We start from the raw sequence: 12,766 nt of genomic DNA on the forward strand, positions 1-12,766 counted from the left end.
ATGCAGAATCATCTGGCCAAGTTCATTAAGTTCCCTCAGCGCTCACAACAAGCAACCTCTGTCCCTCTACTTCTATTTGAGGTGAAAATTATGAATCAGACACCTTATCGATAGCAACAGCTCATGGTCCTCCTGGAATCACACGTTTTTTTGACTCAATGGAGGAACTTAGTCAGAGAAATGCTGATGAATATCTTCCCCGAACTGTGTATGCAACTGGTTCACCTCTGATGCTCACAGGCAATGTGTATTGGAAGAGATTTCTGAATGTTCTTCGCCCAGCATACACCCCTCCAACCAGACTACTTATCTACTCATTTGCTGGATGTAGAGTTCAACAGAGTTCAAGTGAAGGTCAAGCAAATCATAGAGAAAGCAGACTGTATTGCATTCATCTCTGATTGGTGGTCGAATGTTCGTGGGCAAGGAATAACTACATCTCCACCCCTCAACCAGTATTCTACAAGAGCATAGACACAAAGGACAACGGACACACCAGTCTCTACATTGCAGATGAGCTGAAGTCAGTCATCAATGACCTTGGACCACAGAAGGTATTTGCACTGGTGACAGACAATGCTGCGAACATGAAGGCTGCTTGGTCTAAAGTGGAGGAGTCCTACCCTCAGAGCACACCCTTTGGCTATGCTGCTCATGCATTGAATCAGTTCCTCAAGGACATCATGGCACTGAAAACAATGGATACACTCTACAAGAGAGCCAAGGAAGTGGTTAGGTATGTGAAGGGTCATCAAGTTATAGCAGCACTCTACCTCACCAAGCAAAGTGAGAAGAATAAGAGCACCACATTGAAGCTGCCCAGCAACACCTTTTGTGGTGGTGTTGTCATCATGTTTGACAGTCTCCTGGAGGGAAAGGAGTCTCTCCAAGAAATAGCCATATCAGTCTGCCGATATGGACAGCCCAATCAAGAGGAACCTCCTGGATGATGCATTTTGGGAGAGGGTGGTAAGCAGCCTAAAACTCCTAAAACCTATAGCAGTAGCCATTGCACGGATTGAGGGAAACAATGCCATCCTGTCTGATGTTCAGACTCTGCTTGCAGATGTAAGAGAATAAATCCGTACTGCCCCGCCCACTTCTGTTGCTCCAAGCAGAGGAAACTGCAGTTCTGAAATACATCAAAAAGCGTGAAGACTTCTGCCTGAACCACATACATGCTGCAGCGTACATGTTGGACCCCAAGTATGCTGGCAAGAGCATCCTGTCTGGTGCAGAGATCAACAAGGCCTATGGTGTCATCACAACTGTGCCTCGCCACCTTGGCCTGGATGAGGGCAAGGTTCTTGGCAGTCTGGCCAAGTATACTTCCAAGCAAGGGCTTTGGGATGTAGATGCAATATGGTAGTCGGGCCAACATATCTCATCAGCCACCTGGTAGAAGGGACTTTCCCCTGTTGCCGCCATCATCCTCCAAATCCCACCAACATCAGCCACCTCAGAGCACAACTGGACCTTGTTTGGGAACACACAAACCAAAGCACGCAACAGGCTGACCAATACAAGGGTTGAAAAATTGGTGGCCATCCGGGAAAATGTGATGCTTTTTGAGCCTGACAGTGAGCCATCCTCAACAAGGTTGGAAAGTGACAGTGAAGGTGAGGCCTCAGAGTCTGATGTTCAAGAGGTGGACATTGAGGAGGTCCAGGGAGAAGACATGGAAGCCTGAGAGGAAGACAACCAAAGCTTTAGTCTATAAACTATCATTTTACAGATGTATGTTAAATGTTTTTGGGAGATGCAGTGGATCATTGGGGATCATTCAATATTCCCTTTTGTTTTTGTGAATTCATCCCATGTGAATATTCAACTCATTTCATTAAAGTTCAATTCATAACTAAATTGCTTTTTACATTTTCTATTGGAAGGATTTCATAATTTACAATTGTTTGTCCACTTATAAGGTTTATGTTTGTCTCCATATGATATGGTAAATATATCCAAAGGTAAAGTATCCAATTCAAAAAACATATATATTTAAATGGTATTAATATTAATTTGCATATATTTCTGTTAATTCCCATCAAGTTTCCACCTCTGAATATTCCCCAAAATGTGCAACCCTATATTTTGCACATAATAATGTGCACACTTATAAAGGCAGGAGCTCGCTGTTTTCATGTCGCCATTTTTTTGTTTGCAAACCAAATTGCAAAAATAGTTTTGTATTTATTTTTTCCCGATTGCCACCACAACTTTATTAATTCACTTAATCGGTCTTTCTCACATCTCTCTGAAAGATTATCTATTACCTCTGCAAACTGACTCTGTGAATATGGATCATGGGATGCTCATGTCTCCACCCTATCAACGGGAGTCGTTGTCCCAAAGGCAGGTGACAAGCTTGGGTCCAAAATATTCCCATAGAAATGCCTTGGGCGTATTTTGGCGAGAGTGAGACCTCTCACTTCCTCTCTGATATGGCCTGTGGCTGCCCCCCCCCCCACCTCTTGCCTCATGAATGTCATTACTGGTTAAAGAGCGAGCGCACACTTTTATAAAATAAGCTACTTCTATGCAGATGTTGTTTAATCAGTACAATAAAAAGAGTCCCAATTGGAGGGGAAACAGATTATTTGTCATCTGTAGCCCCATGAAATCAGCCAAAACAAGCTCAACTCCATGCATGCTCTCACTCCTATTGAATATGCATTCCCCTTTATTGTGAATAGGCTACATCTTGATTTAACCAGTTTATCAATAGATTTACCATTCAAATAAATGATTACTGTTATGTAGTTACATTGGTAAAAACAAAGTAAAATTGATTGTATAATCGATTTAATTAATGCATGCATAGCTGTCTCTGAAAAATGTTCACTTGAAAAAGTTCAAATGTGTTTATTGCACTCAAAGGATGCCCAATGATTGAACAGCCATTTACATTACATTTAAGTCATTTAGCAGACGCTCTTATCCAGAGCGACTTACAAGTTGGTGCATTCACCTTATGATATCCAGTGGAACAACCACTTTACAATAGTGCATCTAAATCTTTTAAGGGGGGGGGGGTTAGAAGGATTACTTTATCCTATCCCAGGTATTCCTTAGAGGTGGGGTTTCAGGTGTCTCCGGAAGGTGGTGATTGACTCCGCTGTCCTGGCGTCGTGAGGGAGCTTGTTCCACCATTGGTGTGCCAGAGCAGCGAACAGTTTTGACTGGGCTGAGCGGGAACTGTGCTTCCTCAGAGGTAGGGAGGCGAGCAGGCCAGAGGTGGATGAACGCAGTGCCCTTGTTTGGGTGTAGGGACTGATCAGAGCCTGAAGGTACGGAGGTGCCGTTCCCCTCACAGCTCCGTAGGCAAGCACCATGGTCTTGTAGCGGATGCGAGCTTCAACTGGAAGCCAGTGGAGAGAGCGGAGGAGCGGGGTGACGTGAGAGAACTTGGGAAGGTTGAACACCAGACGGGCTGCGGCGTTCTGGATGCGTTGTAGGGGTTTAATGGCACAGGCAGGGAGCCCAGCCAACAGCGAGTTGCAGTAATCCAGACGGGAGATGACAAGTGCCTGGATTAGGACCTGCGCCGCTTCCTGTGTGAGGCAGGGTCGTACTCTGCGAATGTTGTAGAGCATGAACCTACAGGATCGGGTCACCGCCTTGATGTTAGTGGAGAACGACAGGGTGTTGTCCAGGATCACGCCAAGGTTCTTAGCACTCTGGGAGGAGGACACAAGGGAGTTGTCAACCGTGATGGCGAGATCATGGAACGGGCAGTCCTTCCCCGGGAGGAAGAGCAGCTCCGTCTTGCCGAGGTTCAGCTTGAGGTGGTGATCCGTCATCCACACTGATATGTCTGCCAGACATGCAGAGATGCGATTCGCCGCCTGGTTATCAGAAGGGGGAAAGGAGAAGATTAATTGTGTGTCGTCTGCATAGCAATGATAGGAGAGACCATGTGAGGATATGACAGAGCCAAGTGACTTGGTGTATAGCGAGAATAGGAGAGGGCCTAGAACAGAGCCCTGGGGGACACCAGTGGTGAGAGCGCGTGGTGCGGAGAAGTGCCATTCTGTGACTTTGGCTAATACGCCTTTTGTTGCAATGGTATCATTTTGGTATTGACTTTTGTGATACTAATCCTGGTATCAGTATCGAAGTAAAAAGCCTAACGTTTTCTTGATTGTGATGTCATTAAAACAGTATGTAGTGTTGTGGGTCCACAGTGTCTCTGACGGTGGCATAACATTCTGTGTGGTAACCTAGCCTATATGGTTCAATGGTTGGGTAGAACAGCAGCCCTATAGAAACGGTTTGGTGAATAAACTGAACATCCCTGTAGGTGTTCCACCCATTCCATCTCACTGTGGGCTGTGTGATTGTTAATTCTATCAGTAGCAGCACATGAAGGTTAGTCTGCCCTTGTGTGTGATGCTGCATGTGCAACCCCCCTGCTCTCCCCCCTCGGCTACGTCACTGCTAGATCTAATGATGAGTCAGGCTCCGCTCCCTTTTCTGTCAAGTGTGGGTTTGAACAGAACACTGCTCTGTGATCCATCCTGTGTCTGTGTGCTGTTGACCCAGAGCTGTTTCCTCTCCCCGGTGCTTTTCAACCCCTCAATGGCAGCATGCTAGTACAGCACTAACATATAGCCCTATAGTTTGCTGGTCGTACATCAAGTTGACGCAAGGTTTGTGTAGCAGTCCTTTGTTTACTCTAAGCGTGCTGGGTTTTTAACAGCTCACCATATCTTTGAGCTAATGGAATGTAGCCTATTCATTCTCATCCTGACTATTCCAGCTAGCCTATTTGTAGTAGACTTAAAAAAATAAATAAAAATGATATGATATATATATATATTCTTTGTTTAACTAGGCAAGTCTGTTAAGAACAAATTCTTATTTACAATGATGGCCTACTGGTGAACAGTGGGTTATTAACAGCCTTGTTCAAGGGCAGAACTATTTAAAAAAAAATGTTTACCTTCTCAGCTTGAGGATTCGATCCAGCAACCTTTCGGCTACTGGCCCAACGCTCTAACCCCTAGGCTACCTGCTGACCTAGTCTTGCCTATATTTATCTTAAGCCAGTACTACTTGGGGGAAAAAATCACATTGAGTTCAACTAAAACACTAGCCACAGACCTGTTTTAGGCTGACTTGTTTTGATCAGTGGCACATTGAGGCCTAGTCCACACTGGGTGTGTTGTAATTGAGGCGGACTGGGACTGAGGGAAGCGTTGGAGCAATTAGCCTACTGTCACTACCCTGTCATCATTTCCCATTCAACTCTGTCTGCCAGCACGTTGGCATGCGCCAGAAATGACACCTTCAGTAGTCATTCACTCCACTGCCCAAACGGCTGACGCATGCAGACAGGGCAGGGGTTGTGAAAAGGTGCACCTACACTCTTATCTGCTCAGAGATGGCCTATTGAAGAGGCTGCTGCCTTTAAAGGGCCAGTTGTTGCTGGTGTTCTGATAGATTTACCAGCTCAGGATGCTGGACAGTAGATACAGATATATGACAGTAGGTACAGATATGAGATATGCCATAGCAGACTATTTTAACCAAAGCAACTTAGTCATCCGTGTGTAGATTTGACACATATATGGTCCTGGGAGTTGAACTCACTATCCTGGCGTTTTTAAGAGCCATACATTACCAACTGAGCTACAGAGGACCAGCATCTAGCCTATTTCACTACTCAGTCACATATTAAGCACACAAGTGACGTGCAGTATAGCCTGTATTCAGAAACGTCTCAGACTAGGAGTGCTGATCTAGGATCAGCTTCCCGCTGTCCATGTATTCATATTCACTAGAATATCTAAAAAGGCAAACTTATTTGAGATCAACACTCCTTCTCTAACGCTTTATGAAAATGGGCCCTGAAGTGAAAAAATAATCAACGGTTACAACTGAATGAATAAAACAAATATAACAGCGATTGCACGTAGAAATAACTGAAGGCATTCTGAGGACATGTAACAAACAGCATGACTGTACCACACCAGTCTTTCCTTTGTTGTGACACTGGACTGTCGGGTGGTTGCTGGTTGGTATGGCGACGACTTGATTGATGTAGGAATAGACTGAACATGAGTATCTGACCTGGTAGACCGCAGCTGTGCTTGTGTCGAGTCCCTCTCACCGCTAAGCACACACGCACGAGCGTGAACACACACATCATGCCCGCCTCCACTATCTTGCATAACAACAGAGACGGCTGCCAAGTTCCAGCCTGACTCCTCAGATACTCAGTCCTCTTGCCATAATATGCTGCTGCTCACATAATATGCTGCTATATGCTGCTGCTCACATAATATGCTGCTGCTCACATAATATGCTGCTGTTCACATAATATGCTGCTGTTCACATAATATGCTGCTCTCTCGCCGAAAAAACACTAGTTCCATGCTTACAGCCCGGGTTGCCAGATTAGTCTGGGTTGCCAGTTTAGGAATCACTGACAGGAAATAGAAATTCACTGCTACAGTAGCCTCTCTCTCTGAGGGAGTGATGAAGCTGCTGTACTGTGGACTGGATGTTGTGGATGTGCTACACAGTGTTGAGACCAATTGCTGCTCAGTAAGATTTCTGAGATGTATTATTATTATGGTATCATGACTTTTATTCATAGGCATGCTGAAAAAAATCTATATACACACTGGAATTTAGTGTTTGCTCATATGTGACTAAATATTTAATTTAGCCTAGATTTAATTGACAAGTCTCAAACTGGCCTTATTGTGTGTAATTGTTCTGATTTTGCTTTATCTATACTGTAGGCCTGTGTGGATTATGTCTTCATTATTTTGTTCTGTGTTCTCCATGTCAGTGCCATTTCACCAGGTCAAATTCCTTGGTACATGTAAGCAAAGGTGATTCTGATCCCTGAATCCCACCCTCTGTCTCATCCACAGTGATGCTCAAACGATGCCTATAGTGGACAAGCTCAAGGAGGCCCTGAAGCCCGGCCGGAAGGACTCCTCGACGGGCGACGATGGCGACCTCAACAAGCTGCTGGCCTCCTCGGCCAAGAAGGTCCTGCTGCAGAAGATTGAGTTTGAGCCGGCCAGCAAAGGCTTCTCCTATCAGCTGGACAGTCTCAAGACCAAATATGTGATCCTCAACCCCCGCGGCAGTGAGGGGGCCACATCGGGTCAGAGGGCCAGCACAGAGCCCGCTCAGATCAAGAGGCAAGGTAAGGCTGTTGACTGGGAAATGTACTCTCTCATAGAGCCATTCAAGAGGTTTGTTAAATCTAGTTTTCACTGCACACAGAATTAACTCACTTTGATATTCTTAATCCCCCCCATTGTCTTAACCTTTTTGGGGGAATTGAATAGAGCTATTCTTCACCATGAGTGTTTCTCTCTCTTTGGGTTTTTGGTGAAGTGATCGAGTTAGGCTATATTATAGAGATTGTCTGAACTATTCTCAATGGCTTTTCTGAATTATCCATGCAATTTCTCTAATCTCACTCCTCCATCCACCAGTTTCGGACAACCAGGGTGGGGGCCAGAGTGATGGGATCCCCGCCCCACAGAAGATGCTCTTCCCTGGGAACAGACTCTCCATGCGTTGGGAGCGTGTCTACCGGGTGGGAGCCGGCCTCCACAACCTGGGCAACACCTGCTTCCTTAACTCCACTGTGCAGTGTCTCACCTACACACCGCCCCTGGCCAACTATCTACTCTCCAAGGAGCACAGTCGTGCCTGTGAGTAGTTTATTTGACCTCTGGTTAGATACCTTTTTGAATGGCACAATATAGGCGTTGTAGAGCTAGACCACTAAATGGGGCAATACAAATCTTTTGCTTCTAGTTTTTGAGACTAAACAAATGGACAAATATATTGTCTAGAAATGACCTCAAAGGTTGGATGGAAAGGGCCACATGTCCAACAGCTCTACTCCCATGAGTAAAAGGGGATACCTAGTCAGTTGTATAACTGAATGCATTCAACTGAAATTTGTCTTCAAGCATATTGTTTGCTTAAAAACAATGGGTTTGTGTGCGTTCGCAAGATAAGAAATTGATATTACGTCATAAACCAAACAGCCAACATCTGACACACACAATAGGCAACAAACTGTTGTGCTGGAAGTCAAATGACTTCCTCAGTTTGTTGGGGTAATGGCGGTGACTGGGCCAGTCTGGTGGGGTAATGATGGTGACTGGCCCAGTCTGGTGGGGTAATGGTGGTGACTGGGGTAATGGTGGTGACTGGGGTAATGGTGGTGACTGGGGTAATGGTGGTGACTGGGCCAGTCTGGTGGGGTAATGGCGGTGACTGGGCCAGTCTGGTGGGGTAATGGCAGTGACTGGGCCAGTCTGGTGGGGTAATGGCGGTGACTGGGCCAGTCTGGTGGGGTAATGGCGGTGACTGGGCCAGTCTGGTGGGGTAATGGCGGTGACTGGGCCAGTCTGGTGGGGTAATGGCGGTGACTGGGCCAGTCTGGTGGGGTAATGGCGGTGACTTGACTTCACCTCATTATTCTATTCCTGTCCATTTCAGGTCACCAGTCCGGTTTCTGTATGATTTGTATAATGCAGAACCACATCATCCAAGCCTTTGCCAACACGGGAAATGCCATCAAGCCTGTCTCCTTCATCCGAGACCTAAAAAGTAAGTAGTATTCTTCTTGTTTAGCTGTTTTCCGTCTTTTGAGTTGGCGTTGGTTTTTCAAAATTGTAGTGCAAGCTTGTTTCTAGCAGCATTGCAATTTTTGTTGTCCTGTAAGGTACATGATATTGATTGGCTGTTATATTCTTGATTTCAGTTTAGTTTCAGAAACACTAACCAGGTTTCCATCCATCCTTTTTATGAGAGTAAAGTACGTTGGGGGAAAAAATGTCCCAACGGGCCAGATGGAAACAGCAAATGTCAACTAAACCAAATACGCTAGACACGGTGGGGATGGTTTTATGTCTAAGATGAATTATGTGAGTAATAGAAATGCTTTAATGTGCCAGTATTGCTATAATAACATATTGGAGTCACATGTTGTGTGGTCTTCCCACTACAACTCAGGAAATCATACAGTTTACTACAGATGAAATAAGTGATGAACTTCACAGGGTGGTAAAAGTACAAGGTGTTGAGCTTGATCCTCCTTTCCAACAAATATCCAGGGTCTTATTCTGGTCATGATCGATGCTTGACTGCCGTTTGACTAATAGAAATGATCTCTCTCTAGTCATAATAATCATCATGTAGGCTATACCCACACTGTATCTACGAGTGTGAGCTGTGTCTAGTGCTCACGTGCCAAGACCAGAGTGGGCACACTCACTATGTAACTCATCTTCAGTGACAACCGTCAGTAGAGTGAAAAATGCAATGGAAACCCATTTAACTCTTGTTTGGTACAGTTGAAGTTTGTAGTTTACATACACTTAGGTTGGAGTCATTAACTCCTTTTTCAACCACTCCACAAATTTCTTGTTAGCAAACTATAGTTTTGGCAAGTCAGTTAGGACAACTACTTTGTGCATGACACAAGTAATTTTTCCAACAATTGTTTACAGACAGATTATTTCACTTATAATTCACTGTATCACAATTCCAGTGGGTCAGAAGTTTACATACGCTAAGTTGACTGTGCCTTTTAAACAGCTTGGAAAATTTTTGAAAATTATGTCATGGCTTTAGAAGCTTCTGATAGGCTAATTGACATCATTTGAGTCAATTGGAGGTGTACCTGTGGATGTATTTCAAGGCCTACCTTCAAACTCAGTGCTACTTTGCTTGACATCATGGAAAAATCAAAAGAAATCAGCCAAAACATCAGAAAACAATTGTAGACCTCAAGTCTGGTTCACCATTGGGAGCAATTTCCAAACGCCTGAAAGTTCATCTGTACAAGCAATAGTACGCGAGTATAAACACCATGGGACCATGCAGCCGTCATACCACTCAGGAAGGAGAGGCGTTCTGTCTCCTAGAGATGAACGTAATTTGGTGTGAAAAGTGCAAATCAATCCCAGAACAACAGCAAAGGACCGTGTGAAGATGCTGGAGGAAACGGGTACAAAAGTATCTATATCCACAGTAAAATGAGTCCTCTATCGACATAACCTGAAAGGCCGCTCAGCAAGGAAGAACCCACTGCTCCAAAACCGGTATTAAAAAAGCCAGACTACGGTTTGCAACTGCACATGGACAAAGATCGTACTTTTTGGAGAAATGTCTTCTGGTCTGATGAGACAGAAATAGAACTGTTTGGCCATAATGACCATAGTTATGTTTGGAGGATAAAGGGGGAGGCTTGCAAGCTGAAGAACACCATCCCAAATGTGAAGCACGGGGGTGGCAGCATCATGTTGTGGGGGTGTTTTGCTGCAGGAGGGACTAGTGCACTTCACAAAATAGATGGCATTGTGAGGGAGGAAAATGATGTGGATATATTGACGCAACATCTCAAGACATCAGTCAGGAAGTTAAAGCTTGGTGGCAAATGGGTCTTCCAAATGGACAATGACCCCAAACATACTTAAAAAGTTGTGGCAAAAGGGCTTAAGGACAACAAAGTCAAGGTATTGGAGTGGCCATCACAAAGCCCTGACCTCAATCCTATAGAAAATTTGTGGGCAGAACTGAAAAAGCTTGTGCGAGCAAGGAGGCCTACAAACCTGACTCGGGTACACCAGCTCTGTCAGGAGGAATGGGCCAAAATTCACCCAACTTATTGTGGGAAGCTTGTGGAAGGCTACCCAAACATTTGACCCAAGTTAAACAATTTAAAGGCAATGCTACCAAATACTAATTGAGTGTATGTAAACTTCTGACCCACTGGGAATGTGATGAAGGAAATAAAAGCTGAAAGAAATCGTTCTCTCCTACTACTATTCTGACATTTCGCATTCTTAAAATAAAGTGGTGATCCTAACTGACCTAAGACAGGGGATTTTGACTAGTATTAAATGTCAGGAATTGTGAAAAACGGAGTTTAAATGTATTTGGCTAAGGTGTATGTAAACTTCTGACTTCAATTGTATGTGGAAAAGTTGCACTACGTCATCACGCACAGCCTTTTATCCACAAGTAAATTTGATGGAAACATCTTTGAGTGCACATTGTTATTCAAAAATTATAAAAATCTGCATATAAATAATCTCACTAGTTGGATGGAAACCTAGCTAATGAAATGAGAACCAAAGAAATCTCATTCAGTATTATGTTCTGCATGTTTTTCAGTTCTTGCTATTTACCCGTACATCGATTGTAATATATAATCGTTCCGTAGATGGTGCATTGTGCCAGAGAGCACCCTGGAGACTCAGTAGCAGTATGCATAAGGTGATGACATAACACTGGTTGGGAGTGTCACTGTGACTGCAGCTTGTGACTGCAGTGCCTTAGTGAGGCTGTGACTGTTATATAGAGAGGGGAGGGATGGTACAACCACCACACTGTTATATAGAGAGGGGAGGGATGGTACAACCACCACACTGTTATATAGAGAGGGGAGGGATGGTACAACCACCACACTGTTATATAGAGAGGGGAGGGATGGTACAACCACCACACTGTTGTATAGAGAGGGGAGGGATGGTACAACCACCACACTGTTATATAGAGAGGGGAGGGATGGTACAACCACCACACTGTTATATAGAGAGGGGAGGGATGGTACAACCACCACACTGTTATATAGAGAGGGGCGGGATGGTGTGAGTTCAGCCTGATTTGAAGCCAGAAATGCCCACTGGGATCAATGCTCATGTCAGTAATATAATCTAAGCTTGGCACAGTGAATGACTGACATTTTTATTGGTTTAAGTTTGCTCTTCCTGCACCTTACTGTGGATACCTTATGGTGTGTGCAGTAGTAGAGTCCTCTAGTGAAGGGCTGTTCAATTCCGCTCCTGGAGGGCAGAAACACTTCCGTTTTTGTTTCTACCTGGTGTACCAGTTCTGAATTAGTCCCATTTTAGGAGAGGATGAAAACCAGAAGTGTTTTGGCCCTCCTGGAGCGACATTGAACAGCCCTGCGATGTGCCTGAGTCCACAGAGATCACCTTTCTGTTCTCCTTCTCTTGGTCCTGTCCACCTCTTCTTACCACCCTGTCTTTTTCCTTCTCTATTGCTGCAATACCCTCTTCCCCAATCCAGTGCTCTCTCTACGATGCCCTCTGTTTCCTTGTGACTGCGGGCTAGGTGTAGCAGGGTAGCAGCATTAGCACAAACCCGCAGAAATGCTAACAATTTATCTACAGTCTGCTCTGCTGAGATGGTTCATTTTCCTTTAGCTTCCTCTGTCTCCTGGCTATAAGATTTTGAGACTTTCTCTCCCTCGCCTTTTTCGCTCACTCTCGCCAGCCTCTTGCTCTCCTCACACACACCATTTCCTCCATTTTACTCTTGTTTGTGGTGTCTCCTTCCCCATCTATCTGTTAAGAGGAGACTAGACTGGTTCTCCCTCCTGTTAAAGGAAAAATCCACCCAAAACCACTCATTCCTTTAATTTACGGTGTTAAATAACACAGAGAATCATTTTTTGTGAACAAATGTTTCATTTTGGCGTTATAACAAGGTTGGTAGCAACATGGAAAATCCTTTTGGAAATCTATTGCAGTCGACTACAAAATCCGCTATGGGCTAGCAAACGTAGCTACACACAATAATACCAAAGATAATATAAGCATGTAACGTAGCTAGTTAGCTGTAAAATTGCTTAACTCCATTATCAATTTTGCGGTCTACAATCTCACCACGTTCAACCTGCACATCATTGTGCCTCAGAGTGGAGTCTGACATTCGCAATGACAGATATACTTTTAAGGAGATGGGAAATGTT

General features: G+C 44.5%; 1 protein-coding gene across 5 annotated transcripts in view; it reads left to right on the plus strand.

Moving 5' to 3' along the window:
• The window catches only part of LOC115171820 (ubiquitin carboxyl-terminal hydrolase 36-like), a 34,428-nt gene that overhangs the window by 3,244 nt on the left and 18,418 nt on the right, over window positions 1–12,766 (plus strand). For 3 of the 5 annotated variants that reach the window (XM_029728983.1, XM_029728984.1, XM_029728985.1), the window contains exons 2-4: window positions 6,885–7,165; window positions 7,461–7,682; window positions 8,482–8,592. In XM_029728983.1, the coding sequence (XP_029584843.1) occupies window positions 6,898–7,165; window positions 7,461–7,682; window positions 8,482–8,592 (601 nt within the window). In that variant the 5' untranslated portion in view covers window positions 6,885–6,897. Of the gene's footprint in view, window positions 1–6,884; window positions 7,166–7,460; window positions 7,683–8,481; window positions 8,593–11,246; window positions 11,266–12,766 lie in introns of those variants that run through there. The other 2 variants (XM_029728986.1, XM_029728987.1) reach the window with 2 other exon arrangements.

Source organism: Salmo trutta, chromosome 32 (genome assembly GCF_901001165.1).
Source record: "Salmo trutta chromosome 32, fSalTru1.1, whole genome shotgun sequence".
Classification (NCBI taxonomy): Eukaryota; Metazoa; Chordata; class Actinopteri; order Salmoniformes; family Salmonidae; genus Salmo; species Salmo trutta.